General features: G+C 36.7%; 2 protein-coding genes across 3 annotated transcripts; both read left to right on the forward strand.

Moving 5' to 3' along the window:
* The first annotated feature begins 2,138 nt into the window (after nt 1-2,138).
* Nucleotides 2,139-23,008, forward strand: LOC137035546 (MAGUK p55 subfamily member 4-like). 2 transcript variants are annotated; one of them, XM_067408949.1, is made up of 21 exons: nt 2,139-2,254; nt 2,832-2,920; nt 3,105-3,232; nt 3,370-3,447; nt 4,815-4,898; nt 5,005-5,133; nt 8,251-8,332; nt 9,511-9,596; nt 9,751-9,822; nt 10,572-10,768; nt 10,856-10,914; nt 17,689-17,706; nt 18,080-18,115; nt 18,528-18,548; nt 20,677-20,724; nt 20,816-20,989; nt 21,122-21,202; nt 21,311-21,404; nt 21,495-21,603; nt 21,702-21,836; nt 21,974-23,008. In XM_067408949.1, exons 2-21 carry the CDS (start codon nt 2,866-2,868, stop codon nt 22,160-22,162), a joined length of 1,875 nt encoding a protein of 624 aa, XP_067265050.1. In that variant the 5' UTR covers nt 2,139-2,254; nt 2,832-2,865; the 3' UTR covers nt 22,163-23,008. The 2 variants fall into 2 exon arrangements, with proteins under 2 accessions (XP_067265050.1, XP_067265049.1); XM_067408948.1 differs by lacking the exons at nt 2,139-2,254; nt 2,832-2,920; nt 3,105-3,232; nt 3,370-3,447 and having other exon boundaries at nt 3,498-4,898; nt 18,038-18,115; nt 21,974-23,007.
* On the forward strand, nt 6,403-7,844 carry mpp4a (MAGUK p55 scaffold protein 4a). Its single transcript, XM_067408952.1, has 2 exons — nt 6,403-6,754; nt 6,881-7,844. Exons 1-2 carry the CDS (start codon nt 6,751-6,753, stop codon nt 7,660-7,662), a joined length of 786 nt encoding a protein of 261 aa, XP_067265053.1. The 5' UTR covers nt 6,403-6,750; the 3' UTR covers nt 7,663-7,844.
* Nucleotides 23,009-23,041: the final 33 nt, after the last annotated feature.

Below are 23,041 nucleotides of genomic sequence, written 5' to 3' on the forward strand. Positions count from 1 at the left end.
ATATATAAATATATATATATATATATATATATATATATATATATATATATATATATATATATATAATATATATATTCAATCATTTGTAAATGTGAAATCATGAAAACCACTGCCACAGGTAATCGGACAATATTTATTTATTTGTTAAAGATTTATTTTTGGCGTCTCATCATAGATTCAAATCTATAAATCAAAATGTATTGCATTTATGAAGAAAAAGTTCAGCAACTAAGGCTCCATCGCTATTGCCTCAATGGTGTACAGTGTCTTTGGGTGGATTAGGACTGTTTGTGATTTGGTCTTAGTGACTTAGGAGTCCTCTTGAATACTCCTAAAGTTTCACAGATTTAGAAGCTAGTTTTAGCGCTAAAATGCTTTGTGAAATACTCTTAGAGCAAAAATTTAGGACTCCTAAAATTGGGACTGACACGCCCATTATTTTTAAGAGTTTCTAATAAATCTGCAAGTTAGGAGCTACTTTTAGCCTTAAGATGTTTTGTGAATACGGCCCCTGGTCTTTAAATCAGGTAAATACAACCCCAGGTGAACAACAACACATGACATATTACACCACGTTATTATTTATTTAACAAAAATAAAGCTAAATTGGAGAAGCCATGTGTGACAAACTAAGTAACACCCCATGACGGGTGGTATGAGGAGTTTGTGCTGATATGCTGTGTTTAGTTTTTGCCTAACTTTGCACTGTGCATTATGGCCAAACATCTCTGCTCCAGACCAGCGAAAACTTCTGCTTTTATAGAGATGATCATGCTTGATGATGATCAGTTAATAAAGGTCCTTTGATTAGCAGTGCCTGACTCTCTTAATTCCTATGGAAGCAGTAAGGGTGTACTTAATTTATCACACACGGCTTTTCCATTTTTGCCTAGTTTTTGTTAAATGAACCATGACACGATGTAGTGTTGTTGTTCATCTGAGGTTGTATTTACCTCATTTTAAGACCTGCAAAGGACCAAATTATTATTTTTTATTACAGTATGTCCTCATATGTAAAACCACAGAATTCAAAAGGGTGTACTTTCTTTTTCACATGACTGTGTATACAGTATACATAGTATGACTTGCTAAGAAATTAAGCAATTACTTCACACAAATTTTTTCAAAAAAATCTAACATTGGGCAAATATTGAAAACCAACCAATTGTTGGCTGGTGCCGTTAATCACAAATTGGTGTAATATTGCCTGATTAATCAGCCTACCCAATATTTCGGTCTGTCACTAGTCATTGTCATTCACTAGGCTGGTTAATAAGGCATTGCTTATGAAAATCATAAATACGACAGCAGCTTTACTGCTACACTGTATATGTAAAGGCTCATTTTATTTTTGTTTTCAGAAGGTTACTGGTTTTGATAAATTACTTGCACTGTCATTGTGTTTCTAATTATTACCTTGAAAATGAATTTGTTCAACACATTTGAATTGAGGTCATATGAAATTTTTGTTAACAATTTTCTGAAAGACTACTTTAATAAATATTGCATGACATGAAATGAAACTTATGTTGTGTTTTTTCCTCTCTGTCACCTAGCTTATATAGTTATAAATTGATTATAATATAGATAATATAGAAACGTAAGAGCATTATCGTTGCATTTATCATTGGTTAATGTACCTGTAGTGTCTGTGACCATCAGCAATGTGATATCCTGGCTTTTAGCTCTCACATTATTACAGTAAAAACATCCACATTCATTAAATATGATTTGTTTTCCCTTATCTATTTGCTTTGCATTTATTTGATTGCAATTTTTAAGTCTCTGGCTTTGTCAAACGTGTTTATCTTTATCTATTATGTAATGATAATATCAGTAGAAAATCTGTGGCACCGGCTGAGTTAAGTCTTGGATTTATGTGATGTTTTTCATGTGTCTTATTTTCCATTTTAGCTGTAAAGTTGGTAGGGCCGTATTGTGTAAGTGTGAGTGAGTCTGTCAAGCTCTAAAAGCAGAAGGAGGTAAGAAGCTTTGAGTGACATGCGGTCCTATTGAAGTGCTCACCGAGAAAGGCCGGCCCCTCACGGGATTAAGTGGGATAGAAAAGGATTACAATCTGAGTTTCCAGAGACATTTTATAGTAAAATCACATGCATGTTGGCAGGCCAGAAGCAGAAGATCACCTTGATATAAAACTCAACTGACAAGATGCTCCATAGCCTCCTGGTCTAAACGTGGGAAGTAGAAGTGACAGTGTGACTTGGAGGAAGACACTGAGAAGGAGTGTAAGAAGGTAAGTGTGGCATCATTCTCTAATCTTTAAATGACGGCCTCTTGACCTGCTTTCGTAATACTGAGTCACTCCAGTTCAGAGATCACAATCAATGTGAAATGTCGTTCTTAAATTGGGTAAACATGTAATTTTCTAGATTAATTCAATTTGAGATGTTTTAATTGTATTGTTATAGATAATCTTTGTAACAAATGACACTGACTAACCATTGTATTAGATATATCTCGAGAATAAAGGATATAAAGGTAACTATGTTTGTTTATAAGCAGGTGTATTATTTATTTTAGCATTATTTTTGTCTTAATTACTGCTTTCTTCACATTGGTTCTAATTTATTTACTCAAGTATTTTTATACATGGGTAATTTTTCAGTTAGGGGCACTTAAAGGTGTTATGAAGAAGTCAAATGACAGGTTAAAGCTTTAATGTTTTTAAGCATTTTGTTTCTTTAAAACATTATAGCCAACTAGATGTATGATGGTTCTACCAGTTTTGCACTCATAATTCATGATTTATAATTCGGCTGCAGAAATGCGGATTATGCTCTTGTATTCTAGACACTGATTTTGTTTTATAGGGCTGCAGTGATCTGATGAACCGAGAAGCTTGTCATGCGCGAATCAATGGAGGAGGAGCCAATGACAGAACCTGGACATGATGAAAATGGTGCGCCTTGGTTGGCACAACATCACTGTTAACTAGATTAAATGAGTGTATTTGCATGCGCAAATTATAGCAGCAAATCAAATATTACAGAATTTAGAAAATTACACAAGATCTGACATTTGAATGCCACTGCACATTCAGTATAAATGTTCCATTCTTAGTTCAGCCTTGTTTTGTTTCTCAGATGTAGGTCTGGCTCAGATCTTGGCAGAAGTGGTAGAGGAAGTGAGACTGTCCATAGACAGAGATATTAATGGTGCCGATCTTCTGTACGGTCTCCTCAGTGCTCCCTGGCTCTACTCTCTTCTTAGGGTAAGACATGTTCATTCAGTACACAAATGACTATCCAGTTTTACACTAGATTTCCCCAGTTTCCAGTTCTGACATTTCACCAGGCAGATCATTGGACCGGATCATTTTGCATGTTAAGGATTTGTCCTTCCCCATAGGTATACGAGTGTCTGGTGCAGCACAGTCGAGATGCCCCAAGACCATACATGCCTTATTCCTCTAGACTATCTCAGGAGGTCAGTGTCTGCCTTTTATTACTGCTTTAGACAGTTATTTCATAGAGATATGAAAATCTATGATCCTTCAGTTACCCTCGTCACATAAAACCTTAATTTATTGCGAAACCATTGATTTGAATGCTACAGTATATTAAGGCTTCTAAAGCCATACATGAGGGTGAGTAAATGATGATTTGAGTGCTACTGTACATTAAAAGTCTTCTAGAGCCATACATGAGGGTGAGTAGATCATGATTTGAGCACTTCAGTATATTAAAAGTCTTCTAGAGCCAAACATGAGGGTCAGTAGATGATGATTTTAGCGCTTCAGTATATTAAAAGTCTTCTAAAGCCATTCAAGAGGGTGAGTAGATGATTATTTGAGCACTACAGTATATTAAAAGTCTTCAAAAGCCATACATAAGGGTGAATAAATGATGATTTGAGCGCTTCAGTATATTAAAAGTCTTCTAAAGCCATTCATGAGGGTGAGTAGATGATAATTTGAGTGCTTCAGTACATTTAAAAGTTTTCTAGAGCCATTCATGAGGGTGAGTAGATGATGATTTGAGCACTACAGTACATTAAAAGTCTCCTAAAGCTGTACATAAGGTTGAGTAGATGATGATTTGAGTGCTTCAGTATATTAAAAGTCTTCTAAAGCCATACATAAGGGTGAATAAATGATGATTTGAGCACTACAGTATATTCAAAGTCTTCTAAAGCCATTCAAGAGGGTGAGTAGATGATTATTTGAGCACTACAGTATATTAAAAGTCTCCTAAAGCTGTACATAAGGTTGAGTAGATGATGATTTGAGTGCTTCAGTATATTAAAAGTCTTCTAAAGCCATTCAAGAGGGTGAGTAGATGATGATTTGAGCACTACAGTATATTCAAAGTCTTCTAAAGCCGTTGATGAGGGTGAGTAAATGAAGATTTGAGCATTACAGTATATTCAAAGTCTTCTAAAGCCGTTGATGAGGGTGAGTAAATGAAGATTTGAGCATTACAGTATATTCAAAGTCTTCTAAAGCCGTTGATGAGGGTGAGTAAATGAAGATTTGAGCATTACAGTATATTCAAAGTCTTCTAAAGCCATACATAAGGGTGAGTAAATGATGATTTGAGCACTACAGTACATTAAAAGTCTTCTAAAGCCATACATAAGGGTGAGTAAATGATGATTTGAGCACTACAGTACATTAAAAGTCTTCTAAAGCCATACATAAGGGTGAGTAAATGATGATTTGAGCGCTTCAGTATATTAAAAGTCTTCTAAAGCCATACATGAGGGTGAGTAAATAATGAAAGTATTTTCATTTCCGGATGAAGTAATCCTATCATCCTCTATTCTCTTTTCAATGGTCTTCTCTTGTCACACAGATTATGGCCAGTGTGCGAGGACTGGCTGCTCCCTCCTCTGAGGCACAAGAACTTTATATTTTGCTGAAATGCCCTCATATGCAGGTCAGAGTGTAATTTGGGTTACGTTCATTGCTAATATGATACATTTATTATGCTACATTTATGTTAGGCCAATCTTTTTGACCATTTGTTATGTATTTCTATTTAGGCTTTGCTCTCTGCCCATGATTCTGTGTCTCAAAGGGACTATGGTCCGGTGTTGCCGCCCCTTCCTGACAAACTGCCTGACAATGAGGCCATGAGGATTGTTTGCCTTGTGAAGAACAAACAGCCTCTGGTGAGGATCAGATCATAAATAGCAATGCAATTTCAGATATGTTAGCGAACAGCTTAGCTGTAATTCCACTTAAATGTCCCTCGTCGTACTATAATGCAGTATCATGTAAAGTGTATGTGGCATTAAATGTATTTTGTCTCATCTACGGTATAGTCTTAGTGCTGTATTGTTACGTAATAATGGGTTTTTGAAACCTATTGAACTCAGATGTTTTATTTTTGCACATATATACAAATCCTATGAGTCCTACCCCTGATTTTGGACTTCACTGAGTTCATTCTTATGGTCACAGTGGCGTGTCATAATCTGCAGTGCTGATTATTTTTCAGTGGATAGTGTAGTGAAAGGAAAAGGGATAGCACTTTATTTTACAGTGTCCTTGTTATGTTACATGTACTTAGTATAGTAATAACAGTACATTTTGAAAGATTACATCCAACTAACCTTAAACCCTAATCCTAACCTTGTAGTAAATAAGTTGTTAATAAATATTATTCACACTGCACCAACAGACTCCAACAGATGGCAACAGTTACTTCGTCAGGTTTTGTTGGATCAGTGTGTTACCCCTGTCTGTAGCTGTCTATTGAAGCTTGCTTTCGCCAATTGAACATGCTCAATTGGCGCTTGTCGGGTTGTGGAATGTCTGAGAAGTGACATACTGTAATCTGGTGATTGTCCACATTTGGTGGCGTCTGTCAGTGCAGTGTGAATTGGCCTTTACGTGTATATTTACACTGCAACAAGGACACTTTTTTTAAATAAAGTGTAACCGGAAAAAATATGTGGGAGAAAGATGTGCCTCAGCGATGTGACTGAAATCGAGTACTGTGTTCTTGAAGGCATATAATGACTTGAATAATGAATTCTATCAAATATTAGGAAAATATTTGTTTGATTGATTGTCCAACAAACACAAAGATAAAGCAATGCTTTTTGATTAAAATATTTAAAATTAAAATGCAATGGCGAGTCTATAAAACGATATGACTAAAGCGTAGACATTATGAATGAAATCCAAGGACTTCAGTATTAATAGTACTGTAATATTTTTGTAGTGTACGTCCTTTTGCCAGAACAATTGTTTATATTGTTAATAGATAGTTAGATAATAATCAGGTATTCAGTATTTCATGATGACGTTATTATTTATTTGGTGAAAAGCTGCCCACATCCATCCAAATAAAAGATACAGATCATTTTGTCATTGCAACAGATAAAGATACAGACAGAGGTTTTACTTGATTTTTATTTTCCTATATTGTAAAATCCCCGAACATTTCCTGGTCTAATGTTTGTCGGTTAACACGTTCATCCTGTTTTCTGACTTATAAGTGTGTCAGAGAGGGGAAACCCAGTTACTGGAACAGCCTTAGGCGAATTACAGCGGAGAAACTGGCTTTAGCCAGGCATTTCGGCTCAGGGGAACAGAGTCTTCTGGGGTCTGCAGACGGCCTCTCATCCTCCACAGGTCTGCTGTCCTCCATACCTTCAGGACAGCCACACTCACTGCCCAGGTATCAGTCCACCGGGAGCTGCAACCTGTGCTGCCAAACTGCCCATCTCTCAGGAGGAGGTCTGAACCTGTCAGCTCCGGCCGTTTATGACTCAGTGATTATGGGTAAGGGTCATCATGTCCTAGAGACATGTAATGTTGGCCTGATGAGGCCAAACACTGTGTTACTGTCTTTAATTCTAAAACCAAATTAATATCTATCTATCCTGTTTTGTCCTTCAAAACTTGAAGAGAACTGTACAGATGGTGTAGAAACTCTAGTTGAAGATCAACACCATACATGCACAGCTTGTACCGCCTCATCTCTAGTGTACCCGCGCTCATGCTGTCCATCTGGATGTGGCCTCCATTCCCAGACAGCCCCCTCCAGCCCTCTGCTTCAACGCCACAATTCTATAGACGCCACCCGCTCTTCCCATCCAGCTCCGGTGGTCAAAAAGCAACACAGTCTGGATGAGCTGAGGTCCACTGTCCATGCAGTTGCTAGCAGTATGGACTCTAGTACTAGTGACGCTCAAGATCTCAGGCAGAAGATGGTGGCGGCAACAGAGAGAATGACGGACAGCATGGAAGAAAATGCCCAGGCATTGAGTCTGTTGGTGGAAGTGGTGGACAAACTGCAGGGTCTTATTATCACCAGCAAGTCTCCAGAAGTGAGACATGCTTCCAGACCCCAACACGTCTCAAAAACGGCCAGCACCTACTCGCCAATAGTGCCAAGCAAGAAATCTTTCAGCACCACTCCTCTTTTCTCATCCTCTTTCTCGTCATCTTCATCCTCAACCGCATCATCATGCTCCTCCTCTTCTCTAAGCTGTAACATGGATGTTCCACATGTAGCACCACAATGCAAGGCTTCATCAAGCCAGACCAGAAACAGGTCTGTAACACCAGGAAATAAAACTGGACAGACTTCCCTATCAAATGGTTTGACAGCCTCCAGTCCAAACGATGACTGTGATACAATACTTTGCCTCTCTAGCAAGAAGAAAAAGTCAAAGATGAGGAAATAAGAGTGACTGTGTTCCCACTTCTCTCTCCTAACATTAATCTTTGCTGAATTTTCTGGTTCTGATTTTACTGAATGGGGCGATGAAATTGTTCACTACAATGGAACTACACAACAAACAGGCAATTACTTGATCTTTTTCTTATTTGTATCTCTTGTTCATCCCATCCACACTTCATAGGAATGATTCATTCATTTGTGTTTGTTAACATTGTTCAAGAGATTCCTTGCCTTCAAAGTAAAACACTTTGTTCTGACTTCATTCTTCATCTGAAGCTCATTTATCAACTCATTTATCAGTCCTACTTGTCTTTCCCTAAACTTTTGAAACTCTCAGGTTCCTCTTTGACCTCTATCACACTTTAGTTTATGTCAAGTCAGGCATGTTTCTGTTTGAAATTACTAAATTCTGCAATCTCATTACTGTAGTGTCCGTCTTTCTAATATTTCATCATAACATGACCTTTATTGCACCCACAGCTTCCCACCACTCATGTACAGCAGTACAATCCTCTGTGGGAATCACCATGTGATGCCTGCAGTCATAGACAACATACTAGTTGACCATTCTTGTCGGTTTTCCCATTTTTAGGGGGCAACTATTAGGAAGGATGAGAAAACGGGGAACATCTTTATTGCAAGGGTGATACATGGAGGATTGGCAGATCGCAGTGGTGAGTAACCTGTTGGTAGTCATACACTTTTTGTTCTTTCAGCTCATACTTAGCAAGAGTTACAATTGGTTCAGTCATGTAGTTAAAGGGTTAGTTCACCCAAAAATGAAAATTATGTCATTAATGACTCACCCTCATGTCGTTCCAAACCCGTAAGACCTCCGTTCATCTTTGGAACACAGTTTAAGATATTTTAGATTTAGTCCGAGCTTTCTGTCCCTCCATTGAAAGTGTTTGTACGGTAGACTGTCCATGTCCAGAAAGGTAATAAAAACATCATCAAAGTAGTCCATGTGACATCAGTGGGTTAGTTAGAAGTTTTTGAAGCATCGAAAATGCTTTATTCAGCATTGTCTTCTCTTCCTGAAACCTTTCCATTGAATTGATTCCATCGAATCCTTTCATCTGCCTGCGTTGGTAATGCACTTTTTCGTGGTTGTTTTTGGCTATTAGGACATCCGCAACATGCACACTTATGCACCATTTTAAAAAATATAGCAGTACCAAAATACAAACAATGTAGAATAGCTTGAATACAGCATGCGTCTCCCTCCCTCTCCCCGACTCAGCAGCGTCACTGCGGACTCGTGAACCCGGATTGACAACAGACCCGGAAGAGAAGACAATGCTGATTAAAGTCGTAGTTTTTTTTTTTTTCTTTCCAAAATGTATTTTCGATGCTTCAAAAACTTCTAACTAACCCACTGATGTCACATGGACTACTTTGATGATGTATTTATTACCTTTCTGGACATGGACCGTACCGTACAAACATTTTCAATGGAGGGACAGAAAGCTCTCGGACTAAATCTAAAATATCTTAAACTGTGTTCTGAAGATGAACGGAGGTCTTATGGGTTTGGAACGACATGAGAGTGAGTCATTAATGACATAATTTTTTATTTTTGGGTGAACTAACCCTTTAAATTGATGGATGGATGCGCTTTTTTGGGCTTCAAAAAAATGGTACCGTTCACTCATAAAGCTTGGAAGAGCCAGAATATTTTTTTTTTTATATAACTCTTAATTGTGTTTCGCTATCCCTTTAAAGGTGAAGTGTGTATGTCTGAGCCATTAGTGAAACCAAACGGTAGAGAAAAGTAATCATTTTGATGTTGTATTATAGTTTTAGACTAGCACTAGTCTCTAATGTGTGTGTGCGCTCACTTGTCTTTTAGGACTTCTTCATCCTGGTGACAAGCTAGTGGAAGTGAATGGACAGAAAGTGCAGGGACTGCAGCCTGAGTACGTCATTCAGATTCTGGTAAACTCAAATCTTTTTATGTGTTTCTTATAAACTTCCCCACTCTTCTCCCATTCCAGAATATCTAAGACTTAGATCTAAATCTATGTATAAATTCTAAATCCTACTCTTATAATGATTGTATCCATTCATGCTGTGTCCCACACTTTCACAGGTCAGATCTCAGGGAAATATTCTTTTTAAAGTGATCCCTAATTCACCACAACCCATCAACAGCCGAGCAACAGTAAGTGCATCGCAAATATTTGCCTAAAATATTCCCCAAAAATTCAGTATTATTTATAATAAATATATTTATAGAATTAAACAAATAGATATAATTAATTTCACTACTAGTAAAATGTTTGGAATAATATATTTTCTAATGTTTTTGAAAGAAGTCTCTTATGTTTACCAAGGCTGCATTTATTTGATCAAAAATACAGTAAAGACAGTAATATTGTGAAATATTATTACAATTTAAAATAGCTGTTTTCTATTTGAATATATTTTAAATATAATGTAATTTAAAAAGGATGCGTTCAGTTGTAAAATGTTAAAAATGTTTTTCACATTGATAATAAATAATAAGAGCAATTATTAATAATTGAGCACCAAATCACCATATAAGAATGATTTCTGAAGGATCATGTGACACTGAAGGTTGGAGTAATGATGCTGAAAATTCAGCTTTGACATCACAGGAATAAATTACATTTTAAAATATATTTAAATATAAAACCATTATTTTAAATTGTAATTATATTTCACAATATTACAGTTTTTTTATTGTATTTTTAATCAAGCCTCAATGAGCATAAGAGATTTTTTCAAAAAACATGAAAAAAAAATCTTAATTATTCCAAACTTTTGACTGGCAGTGTAATGCATTTAATAAATACTCACTAGATACAGTATAGTGAGTTCCCTTTCTGAAATATGACTTATTGAAAAGTAAAAAAAAAAATGCATGAAGTGATTGTCTCTGTCCATTAGCTGTATGTGAGAGCCATGGAGGATTACAGTCCTCTGCAGGACCCTGCAATCCCCTGCCCAGATGCAGGAATGGCCTTCAGTAAAGGAGACTTGCTGGAGATTGTAGACCAGAGGGACATCCGATGGTGGCAGGCCAGGAAACTCCACAGTGCCTCATTGTGTTGCGGCCTCATCCCTTCCACGAACCAGTTCAGATCGTCAGTTTTGAATTTTGCTAAAGCTCTTTCAAAATTGTCATTGATAATATTTAAGCAGGATTAATTTTTTATTTCTTTTGTTTGCAGTAAGCAAAGGGAGTTGTGGTGGTCCCAACCTTATCAAGCTCACACCTGCATCAGACCCTGTACGTTAACACACACACACACACACACACACACACACACACACACACACACACACACACACACACACACACACACACACACACACACACACACACACACACACACACACACACACACACACACACACACACACACAGACACACACACACACACACACACACACACACACACACACACACACACACACACACACACACAGATGTATGAACTTCTGTGCTCTCTTTAAGATGTTGTTGGCATCATAAGCCTCTTATCCCTGCCCTCTCTCCACCCTGATCTAATTACTATAAAGAAGCTTGAAAGTGAGCTGTTCTTGGAATGATCTTTCCTTCATGACGATTGACTAGTCCTGTCCACCTTACACCGTGTCTACACCGGACGCGAGCAGCGCGACACAACAAAAGACAATAGAAACCATTATAATCAGTGATATTGTCTACACTGGTGTGACAAATTCCCAACAGTAAATGGATTCCCTGTTCTATTTCTGACATAGTCCAAGTGTTTTCCAACAGTCGTCTTCAGTGTAGACAGCTTTTAGCTGTTGCAGCGCGGCGCAATGTGATAAAAGTCGCGTCTGGTGTAGAAACGGTTTTACGCTCAAAAATTAAGAAGAATTAAGAAGACGTTTAGATACTATTATTTGTAAACACCAGATGTTAGAATTCTTCTGCATATCCTTCTGAGGAATCTGAAACAAGCGTCTGAAATTTACAAGGCCCTGATAATTTCAGTCTATTTCAGGCATATTTCAACACGGATTGCTCAATGTAATGCAGGCTTTGCAATCCTGCAGCTCATGAAAGATGATGTTTAAACAGATGTTTTGAATGCACAGTAGCATAAACAGACTATTTATATTATCTAAGAGTCAGAGAGAATCATAAAAAAAGTCATGTTTACATAAAAAAGTTGACCCAAGAGGAAAAAAATAGCAGTGCTGGGGAAAGTTACTTTTAAAAAGTAATGCATTACAATATTGAGTTACTCCCTAAAAAAGTAACTACTTGCGTTACTTAGTTACTTTTTATGGAAAGTAATCCGTTACTTTTTCTCACCTGGGCTGGGCTTGCTTGTTTGTTTTTTAATAACAACAAAAAGGTTATATTTTTGTCAAATGTAAAGGCCTTTCACACCAAAAGTGAAATGAATAATCTTCAGGCTGATCACAAATGTGATGTTTACCTAAAGTAATTTTTGCTTATTTAGTATGGTTGAAATGGATCAGCAAAGACATTGGTTAATAAAGTGAGATTAAATATATAAAATATATTTGTTTAATTTAATATATTTAATTATTGCAGGTTTGTGCAATTTTCTGAGATTGCATTTCACCGTTTTTATACATTTTGTGGAATTTTATACATTTTCTGCTTTTGTGCAAGTGAGATGAGTAAATGCTCACATTTAGTCTAGAACTACAATAACCGTCATGTCTACACACAATGTCTCTGCACTTAATCTCAGTTTATCTAAACTTGGGGACAGGAGAGCTGTCAGTCAATACATGGGAAAACAAAGTAACTTGCGTTACTTATTTGAAAAAGTAACTCAGATATGTTGTTGTAATTTTAAAAGTAATGCGTTATTCAGAGATGGGCAGTATTTATGATACATGTATTTCAAATACAAAATAGTATTTTGTAATTTTGTATTTGATAGGGTTGATGAAAATGGCTTTGTATTTTGTATCAAAATACTTTAGTGTTTTGTACTTTTGTATTTTTAAAATACTGTAAAATACTTTGTAAGAAGTCTACATGATGACATTATAAAGTGCAGCCTCTTATTGGTGCTTACTCAGTATTTTGCGCAGACTTGTTCAGAATAGATGTTAAGTTTTGGTGTTCGTTTTAGTAGCCTAGGCTAAATAGCTTAATTTACATAATTTTCTTAACTTTAATACTGAGCAGCAGCCCCCTATATTTATGATTAACAATCAAATGATTAATTAGTTAGAAACTAGTTGCTATGAATACAGGAGCCATCAGTTGTCTTATGAATGACTTGTTTGTCATTGAGTCTGTGTTGCTGATGCAAAGTAGGCCCTTCGTTACCAAACACCAAGTGACTAAATTAGGATACAATTATAAGTCATTCGCAAACTGTTAAAAATTAAACTGTTGGTTACTTTAAAACTAACCTTCATCCGGGAGATCACAGGGATATGTGAATATTTGATCTGTTGAATCCAGCTGCTAGAGGTCACTTATTCAGTCCTTGATTTTGTGGAATCATGGGAGGTGTTGTTTTCATGTTGTTTCAGTGCAGGACTCAGGCAGAAATCATGTTCATGGATGAGACTATTAATGTTACTGTATTATGAAGCAGAGCAGGGTGAGTGATGTTGGAGCTGAACGAGACTGCTGGAGAGATTGATAATGAGAGAAGAGCGCAACATGTCTCGAGAACAGGAACTTTTATTATGCTGCCATCACCACTTCCGCTTTTTTTGCTTTAGCTTATGTTGGGTAATGCAGCACTGTTTATCATATTAGATACATTTGTGTGTTGAAAGTTGTTTATAATGCTACTCTGTGCTTTCACTCGCCGGCTGCTATGAGACACTTTTTGCACACTGCAGTAAACTAGATCAAATAGTCATGGTAAAACATGGCACTCGCAGTAAATCAAGAAAACAAGATTTAAACAAGCTATATAACATAGTTTTCTGTTGATGAATAAATCCAAACAGTTCTACATCTGTCTAATAAAACATATAATATCTTTTATTAGACAGATGAGGAATATAATGAGTATTTGGTGTTTGCATGGTTTCTACAAAATAAAACCAAAATCAAGGGTAACGCGAGTATGATGTGAATGATAGGTGACACACGGTCCATGTCCTGGTTAAAATTGCTTATTTCTCTGGATTTAAACATTCTTGGAAACATTTGGGATAATGTAAATACACAAGTCAACAAAATATATAACATTGTTCTGGTGGTTTTTGGATATCTTAATCTAAAAATCCAACATATTGTGCCTTTAACTGGTTGCATATGTCAGATTTCATGACTCAGCAGAGAAAAGCTGTTGCTTTCAAACGTTGTTTACTTGATCAACTGAGTCAGTGTAATGGTGAAGGGATAGATCAAATAGGCCAACTGATGGAAGGTTTGCGAAGAAATGTCATGCTCCATTGTAAAAGTATTTTTTTAGTATTTTTAAAATACAGTATTTTATTTTGATACATGGTTTGGCTGCTGTATTTTGTAGTTTATTTAGATACATTAAATTGAAGGTATTTTGTATTTTATTTTAAAATACATTTTGATGTATTTTTGCCCAACTCTGATCTGATGCCCATTCTTGCCCAATCTGATTAGGTAACTCAATTTACTTGTAATGCGTTACCCCAACACTGGTTAAACAGTTATTCAAATGAGTTCAAATTGATCCACTTCATATTACATGTGTGAGACAAACACAGGTTAAAGGTAAAGAGGATTTTATTTACACAGGATAAAGGTGAGGAGGGACAATGATCCGCATTAGGAGAAGCAGTAGTTGCGGTTGTGCTTGTTGATCCACAAGTGCTTCAGTTTCGGATCGTTCATGTAGCGGTCAAGCAGCAACTCTTTTTCTCGTCTCTCCTTCTCCTTGATCATTTTCTTCTTCTCCTTGTTCTTGGCCTTCTCCTCTGCCCAGGTGAACAGAAAAAGTGGCACTTTTCTTTTGCACTTTTCCTGGATGTTCACAGTGTGCTGGGTCTCATTCTTGTGACCATCAGGAGAGGTTACACAGGAGAGCTTCATCGAGAGCTCATCAAGCTCTGTTTTCTCAGAGGAATGGCCTTGTATGGTGCTGGAGTCTCCCATTTCACTGGGATTCTCTTCCTCAAATCCCTGGACCTCCTCCACTTCGCACTCCCATGCTTCCTCCTGCACCTCGCTGTCCTTCTCCAACCAAGCAAACATCTTTCTCGGTTTCATTTCAGCCTCCGGTGTTTGGGGGCGTTCAGACTTGAGAAAGTCACTGGCCCAGAAGGTCATATACTGGCTCTCCTCATCCTCTATATCAATCAGCATGAGTTCTGGAGGCGGCTCAAACGGGGAAGAAGTAAACAGCTGAGGCTTCCGGCTGGGAGGACGTTGCAGAGCAACGACTTCATCAGGTGCAGGAGTCGGACTTGGAGGAAGTTGTTTAGGATGAAGCCCTTGAGATGAAGAAAACAGTTTATCAGGCGCTGGAGTGGGGCGCGGAGGAACCACCAATGGAAGCATTGGTGGTTTGGAAGGACGCACTTGGGATGAAGAGTTCAGGAGCGAAACAACTTCATCAGGACATGGAGAAACCACCAACAGTTTGGGAGGATCCACTTGAGGTGCTGGAGCCGGTTTCTGAGGACTCTCAGGTGGTTTTGTCACCGGCGGCAGGGGTTGGAAGCGATCAGCTGGCAGAGCGATGTGTTCGGAGACACTTGGAGGCATTGGTAGCTCTTCCTCTATTGGCTTCAAGAAGGAAGATCTGACCGGAGCATGCAGAGGTTTGACCTCCACAAGAAGAGGCGTTGGCTCTGTGGCCTTCTGTTGCTTCAGTTTTCTCTTCTTCTTTTTCTTTTCTCCAGCTTCCCTCAGCTCACTTCCTCCCTCCATCAACTTTTCCAGACTGTGCATCTCTCTTTTTTTCTGATGCACACGTCCACTCTTCTTTATCTTTATCTTTTCAAGTCTGAGTGGCGCTCTCTCCTCTTCAGCCTCATCTTTATGACAGATCTTTCCCTCGATCTTCACCTCTCTTTCCTCCTCTTTCTCTCCAAGCTGGCACTTCTTAGGTACCTTGTGGCGTCTCTTCCTGCACTTCCTGTCATTGGCAGTGAAGTCGAAGGCCTCACACTCCTCTGGAAGTTTCTCTACCGCCGCTAATTCTTGCGCTGCACACGGCTGTGTCTCCCTTCTGCGCAAGAAGTGAGCGAAACGCTCAAACAGTCGAATAAAAACACTGCTAAACAGCGCCATTAATGGACACTGAATGCTGCAATCGAATTCAATATTTGTCGATATATCTGCAGAAAGTCTCGAAAGTCTTTCGATCAGTTCACTCCTAACACACCAACAGCAGACCAGAGTCAGAGCTGCAGTTTAGTGCTCCAGAACGGAATCTCCACTATGATGTCACAGCAGTCAGAACTCTGAACAACGTGAGCTTTAAAAGAGATTTTTTTCTCTATTTTATTATATAAAATAATATGAATTACATTTTAATGTTAATATATTAAAAGTATATAAAATAATATTAAATAAATGTTAATATTATATTCAATACAAATGTATTGTATTGGCAAAGCTGAATTTTCAGCATCAGTCATTCAGTGTCACGTGATTCTTCAGAAATCATTCTATTATGCTGATTTGCTGGACAAAAAAAAATATATTATCAATGTTGAAAAATATTTTGTATTATTATCACTGTTGTTCTGCTTAATATTTTTGTGATTCTGTTTGTGAAATGATGCTGTCCCAGTGTCTGTTTCCTCTGTATGTTCCACAAAAACTACAACATTTCCCATCAAAGATGATTAGTTCAATTCTAAAGTTCAATTTACTTTGAACATTAGAAAAAAAATGTTGTATTGTGAATTTCACACTTCTCGGTTTCACAGACAGGGCTTAGACTAAACCAGGATTAGGCCTTAGTTCAATTAGGGCAGGTTTTGTGAAATCTGGTTGCAGCACACACATAAGGAGAATCTTCACAGATTTTTTTTCTCGCACATCTCAAATATGCACACACTACAAGATGTGAAAATTGTAGCGCAGCACACACTAAAAGGATATTATTAAGATTATCAGACCCAGAAGAGCACCTCACGTGATCTCATGGGGAAGCGGATGTAAACAAACATAGCAGATCGTCGCTGACATCTAAACAGGTCATGTTCACATTGCTAGCAGCTTTCTACACTCACCCGATATGTTGAAAACCAAGGTGATTTCTCCCCAGCTTTTCTCTTTGTCGTGCGGTTGTGTCATGTTTCCGAAGACGCGTTATTCAAGCAGTCGTGTTGTTGCAACACTTCCACGCGCCGCTCCGCCATCTCCGCGGTCCAACAAACCCAAACAACATCTGATTTCACGGTCACGATTTGAAAAGCCTTTTATTCACTTCTTTCAGCGGCTGTTGTTAAAGAACTGATGTAATCTTCCCCATTTAAAATCCTAAATATCAAACATGTCTTCATTTCTATTCACATTTCATCTAGTGGAAACATTTGGTACTGCGCCCAAACAAAATCTTACTGAAAGCTAATTTTTCGATATATATCAACCTCAAATGTGGAATTGGAACAACTTTTAGATTTATGGCTTTGATTTTCTCACAGTTTTAGAGTAAAATGTGTTTTGAAAAATATAGATTTCATATAAAAAAACGAAAATAGTATTTTTGTGCATTTTTCATAACAATATGTAAAATTATATAACTTTTTTAAACTCAAGTCTGTGCTCCAAAACATTCAAGATTTACGACACTTTAAGTTGGAAATTTCAGGTCAAAAAGTTAATGAATGGATTATAACTACTGCATAAATATAATTTAGTACCATGAAATCACATAAAATACAAAATATTAAATTTAGCAAAAAACATTATCCATTATGTAATTATCCCTTATATAATTTTTGACCACCACACAAAGAGCACCAGTGGGTTAAATAGTATGTTTTGGATGGCTTGTTTGATCAATAACATGGTGCTTTAGAGAACATGCATAATTTTCTTTATTACGAGTCTAATTCTTTGTCATTTTCTTTGCTTCGACATCTACAGTGAGCGCAGCTGATGTTGGTATGTATCTTTTTCTGTCTTTCCCTTTGTTTTTTTGTGTTGGTATGTTTTAAGCTCTTTGAAATGGAGTGCATATGTCACTCTTATTGCTAAAATCTTCACTATTGAGTACACAGTGTACATAACTGTTCAGTCAGTGTTTCATATGTGATGTACTTCTGCATGAAACAGAATATCCAACAAGGAAAAATCAATGGTGTGACTTGTTTTTACCAATTGGTAATTTATTTAATTGTGTGAAATGGGTGTGCATTAAGTAAATAGGGCGAGTTGTGATATTATGTTGATTATATTGGTTAACCACATGTAAACATTCGTATTAATTGTGTAGTGCTGGGTGAGTGTGTTGAGTGCAACTCTTTTTGTTCTAAAGGAGAAGAGGAGAATGAGATCAAATGCATTGAAACAGGTGATTATCCCACCAATCCATGTCTTCATTTATTTAACTCCTTATGCTGTGTGGAAATATATGAAGCCTGTCTCTGCCTTGGAATAAAGAATAAAAACTTCCATTGCGACTTTTATCTCACAATTCTGACTTACTTTCTTGTCATTTCAAGTTTATATTTCACAATTTTAGTTAACATCTCAGAATTCTGATTTATTTATCAGAATTTTGCTTTTACATTTCACAATTATGAACGCAAAACTGACTTTATTTCGGAATGGCAGGAAATAAAGTTAGAATTGTGAGGTGAAAGTTTATTTTATTTAATTTTATTCATTGGCGGAAATGGGTTGCCATAGTAAATAGTTTGGGTTGTATGAGCAATTTTAGCACAATGTTTAATTCAAGCACAATGTTTTAATTGTTTTTGCAGATGAAGAAGATTTTGAGTTCGGTAGGTAAGTCTTTTTTGAAGAAAGAGCCTTTCATTGAATGAGAGAATGGCTACTCTTTATTTTCATAGTTCACTTTAGACATACTATTATCTATGAGTAACTTTGCAACTACAGGTGCTGGTCATATAATTAGAATATTGTGAAAAAGTTCATTTTTTTTTAATTGTAAATTGTTTTTAAAAATGAAACTTTCATATATTCTAGATTCCCTACATGTAAAGTAAAACATTTCAAAATTTTTTTTTTTTTTTTTTTTTTTTTTAATTTTGTTGATTAGAGCGTACAGCTCATCAAAGTCCAAAATCCAGTATCTCAAAATATTAGAATATTTCCTTCAATCAAAAAAATTGATTTTCAAAACAGAAAAGTTCAAGTTCTTTAAAGTATGTTAATTTGTACACTCAATACTTGGTCGGCAGCACATATTACAGCAAATGACTTGCTCCTAGCACAAATTACAGCATCAGTGAAGTGTGGCATTGGAAGTGATCAGCCTGTGGCACTGCTGAGGAACTATTGAGCCTTCAGATCATCTATATATTGTTGGATCGACTGTTTCTCATCTTTCTCTTGAAAATATCCCATAGATTCAGGGGTCAGGCATGTTGGCTGGCCAATAAAGCACAGTAATATCATGGTCAGCAAACCACTTGGAAGTGGTTTTTGCACTGTGGGCAGGTGCTAAAGTCCTGCTGGAAAAGGAAATCAGCATCTCCATAAGGCTTGTCAGCAGATGGAAGCATAAAGTGCTCCAAAATCTCCTGGAAGATGACTGCATTGACTTTGCACTTGATAAAACACAATGGACCAACACCAGCAGATGTCACGGCCCCCCAAATCATTACTAACTTCAGAAACTTCCCACTAGACTTCAAGCAGCTTGGATTCTGTGCCTCTCCAGTCTTCCTTCAGACTCTGGGACCATGATTTCAACATGAAATGCAAATTTACTTTTATCTGAAAAGAGGACTTTCGACCACTGTTCACTGTCCAGTTCTTTTTCTCCTTTGCCCAGGTAAGATGCTTCTGACGTTGTTTCTGTTTCAGAAGTGGCTTGGTAGTCCTTTTCCTGAAGATGTCTGGGTGTGGTGGCTCTTGATGCGCTGACTCCGGCTTCATTTGACTCATTGTGAAGCTCTCCCAAGTGTTTGAATCGACTTTACTTGACAGTATTCTCAAGCTTGTGGTCATCACTGTTGCTTGTGCACCTTTGCCTACCCAATTTCTTCCTTCTAGTCAACTTTGCATTTAATATGCTTTGATACATCACTCTGTAAACAGCCACCACATTCAGTAATGACCATCTGTGACTTACTCTCTTTGTGGAGGATGTCAATGATTGTCTCCTGGACCATTGCCAAGTCAGCAGTCTTCCCCATTAGTGTGGTTTCAAAGAACAAGAGATACCCGGAATTTATACTGTAGGGATGGTCATTTAATGAAACTCAAATGTAAATATTCTAATATTTTGAGATACTGGATTTTGGACTTTCATTAGCTGTATGCTCTAATCAACTAATTTAAAAAAAAAAAAAAAACTTTTTTTTTTTTTTTTTGGGAAATGTTTTACTCTACATGTAGGGAATCTAGTATAAATGAAAGTTTCATTTTTTAAAATAATTTACAATAAAAAATAACTTTTTCACGATATTCTAATTATATGACCAGCACCTGTACATGCCAACTAACTCTCATTAATTTGCAACTACATGCCAACTAACTCTCATTAGAGTTTTAGTAGACTGTTAAGTTTGGGTTAAGTTGAATTGGAGTTGCAAAGTTACTTTTAATCAGTAGCATGTCTGTTGGGGGACCATCATAATAAAGTGATAGCAGATATTAAGCAGACATTCAACTAATACTCTAATGGCTGGTAGTTGACATGTAGTTGCAAAGTTACTTAACTTTAGTCGAAAGTCTAAAGTGGACCATCAAAATAAAGTGTTACATTTTAAGGCTTCAGGTTTACCATGAAGCTACCATATGTATTTATTGACATTGGCCCAGTAGTTGATAAAACTGACAAATAATGAAATGTGCTTATGAGGAAATCACCTTCCTACAATCTATCATTCATGTAGTCCTTCTCTTTTGTCTTTTCATTGATCAACTGTATGTTTTGTCCAGTTTCAGAGGAGGGTGAGAATGGTGAACACATGCAGGGCTTATACATAGGTATGAAATCTAAATGAATTTACATGGTAAATTTCCATTTTGGATCAAATAAACCCAAACACACAAATGAAAAGTGAATTGTTTGAATCAGCGGGGTTCCGGCACAGTCTGCGCGCATGGAGAAGGAAGTCATACCATAAACGAAAGCCGTCGTGTTATTCATGCGGAGTCAGCATCTGCCATAACACCTCAGTTAACGTCTATGAAGAGGTGGTCCATTACCAGCGCCACATAGACGATCCCCCTCGTCTCATCGTGCTCATTGGTATGGTCCACTAAATTATACGCCAATCTTGATAGTCATATTCACAGATGAACTGACAATAACTATCATTCTGTATTGATTGATTACAGTTTGACCCATTAATGCCTTAATGCTTTTCCATGTTTTCCACAGGTCCATCAGGAGTTGGTGTAAATGAATTACGCAGGAGGCTAATCAAAATCAACCCTAATACGTACCAGGGACCAATATCTCGTATGTAGCCTATTTGATCCTTTTAACTCTAAAAGCAATAAGCTAGTTTTTTTTACATTATTTAACAAAACACTATGACATTGCAACATGTCTCTTGTTTTTCTCCAGACACAACACGGCCTCAAAATATGGGTGAGAAGAATGGCCGTGAATATCACTATGTGACCAAGGAAACGTTTGCGTACATGGTGGTTAATCAAAAGTAATCTTATCTTTTGTTTTAAATACCACATGTAATTGATCATGTGGTCTTGTGATTTAACTTACTCTGGAGTGTTTTTTGTGTTTTTAGATTCCTGGAGTATGGAGAGCATAACGGACACATGTACGGCACCAGCTTAGACTCAATCAAAGAAGTTTTGGACAATGGGAAAATATGTGTTATTGACCTTGAACCTCATGTAAGTGTCATAATGTTTATTAAAACCAAACTTCTTATGTTCTTATCATTATTAAGATTGCAAACAGTGATGCACATGCTCACATCTGTTTATTTCAGTGCATTCATTCAGTCAGAAACAAGAAGCTGAAGCCCTACATCATATTTGTGCGGCCTCCGTCCCCTGAATGCATGAGGCAGACAAGAAAAGACCCACATTTTCTTGCCAGTAGCTACATTAAGAGATACTTTCATGTAAGATATGCATTTGATATTTCTTGTGGTACTTTTCTATATGATAATCGATCGATAAGTTGCTACAAACAGAAGGAAAAGAGTGTGTGTTAATGGATTTTGATTGTAATGCAATATTTTCCCCCTGGTTTTCACAGGATAAAGACTTTGAGGAGATCGAGGAAGCAAGCAGGGCCATGGAGGGCAAGTACCGTCAGTTCTTTGACTGCGTGATTGTGAACGATGATCTGCAAGATTCATGCATGGATCTGTTCACGGCTATACAACATGCTCAAGAAGAACCACAATGGGTTCCTGCCAGCTGGTTTGCTCCTGATCATTCATGACACACATAAGAACAAGGCAGGGGATTTCTGAATCGTTATAACAAATGTAAAATAACTGAAACTTTTTTAAAAATGAATGCCTTTGTGTTTAGTTTAGGGCAAATGAACTTGCATGCGAGTCCTTGAGTAAAAACCTATTTGTCACCAGTAATCATTTGGATTATCATAGTAAACACATATTTAGGCCTTAATAGTTCCACTAGATATAGATCTATCTTGAGATCTATTGGTTTATTTCTGGTGATTTAAACTGTTTACACTGGCGTAGAAGAACTTTTTTTTTTTTTTTTTAGTGTTAGCTACATGAAGAAATATAAATGTCATTTATTTTTGTCTAACAGTTAAATTTGCCTAAAAATTAAAATCTCATTTTATTTTTTTTTATTTTTTTTTTTTTAAATCTAGATTTATCATTAAACTTTAAACCTTTTTTCAATAAATATTTTTGTGGTGTGTGGCATGCAGTATATGCTGGGTAGATTACTCACAAATTGTAGTCAGTGCTGATTTCAAATTACATGACAAAAATTGTAGTTAGTAAAATTACTAATTTTAGGTAATGTATTCTGACTACTTTTTGATTACTTTTTAGATAAATTTTAACCTAACTCGTTTATCACATTGATGTGAATAGGATAATCTTGTACCATGTTTATATAAAAATACAAAGAGAAAGAAAATATATTTCATTCTTTGTTATTAACAATGTGAAGTGCATTAAATATTACATTATGTCAGGGTTTCCCAGACTAGGGTTTGTGATGGAACTGCAGGGGTTTGTGAGTTTTATGAAGAGCTATTATGTAATGAAATTATATATATATATATATATATATATATATATATATATATATATATATATATATATATATATATATA

This window comes from Chanodichthys erythropterus, chromosome 14, assembly GCF_024489055.1.
Source record: "Chanodichthys erythropterus isolate Z2021 chromosome 14, ASM2448905v1, whole genome shotgun sequence".
NCBI classification, from domain to species: Eukaryota; Metazoa; Chordata; class Actinopteri; order Cypriniformes; family Xenocyprididae; genus Chanodichthys; species Chanodichthys erythropterus.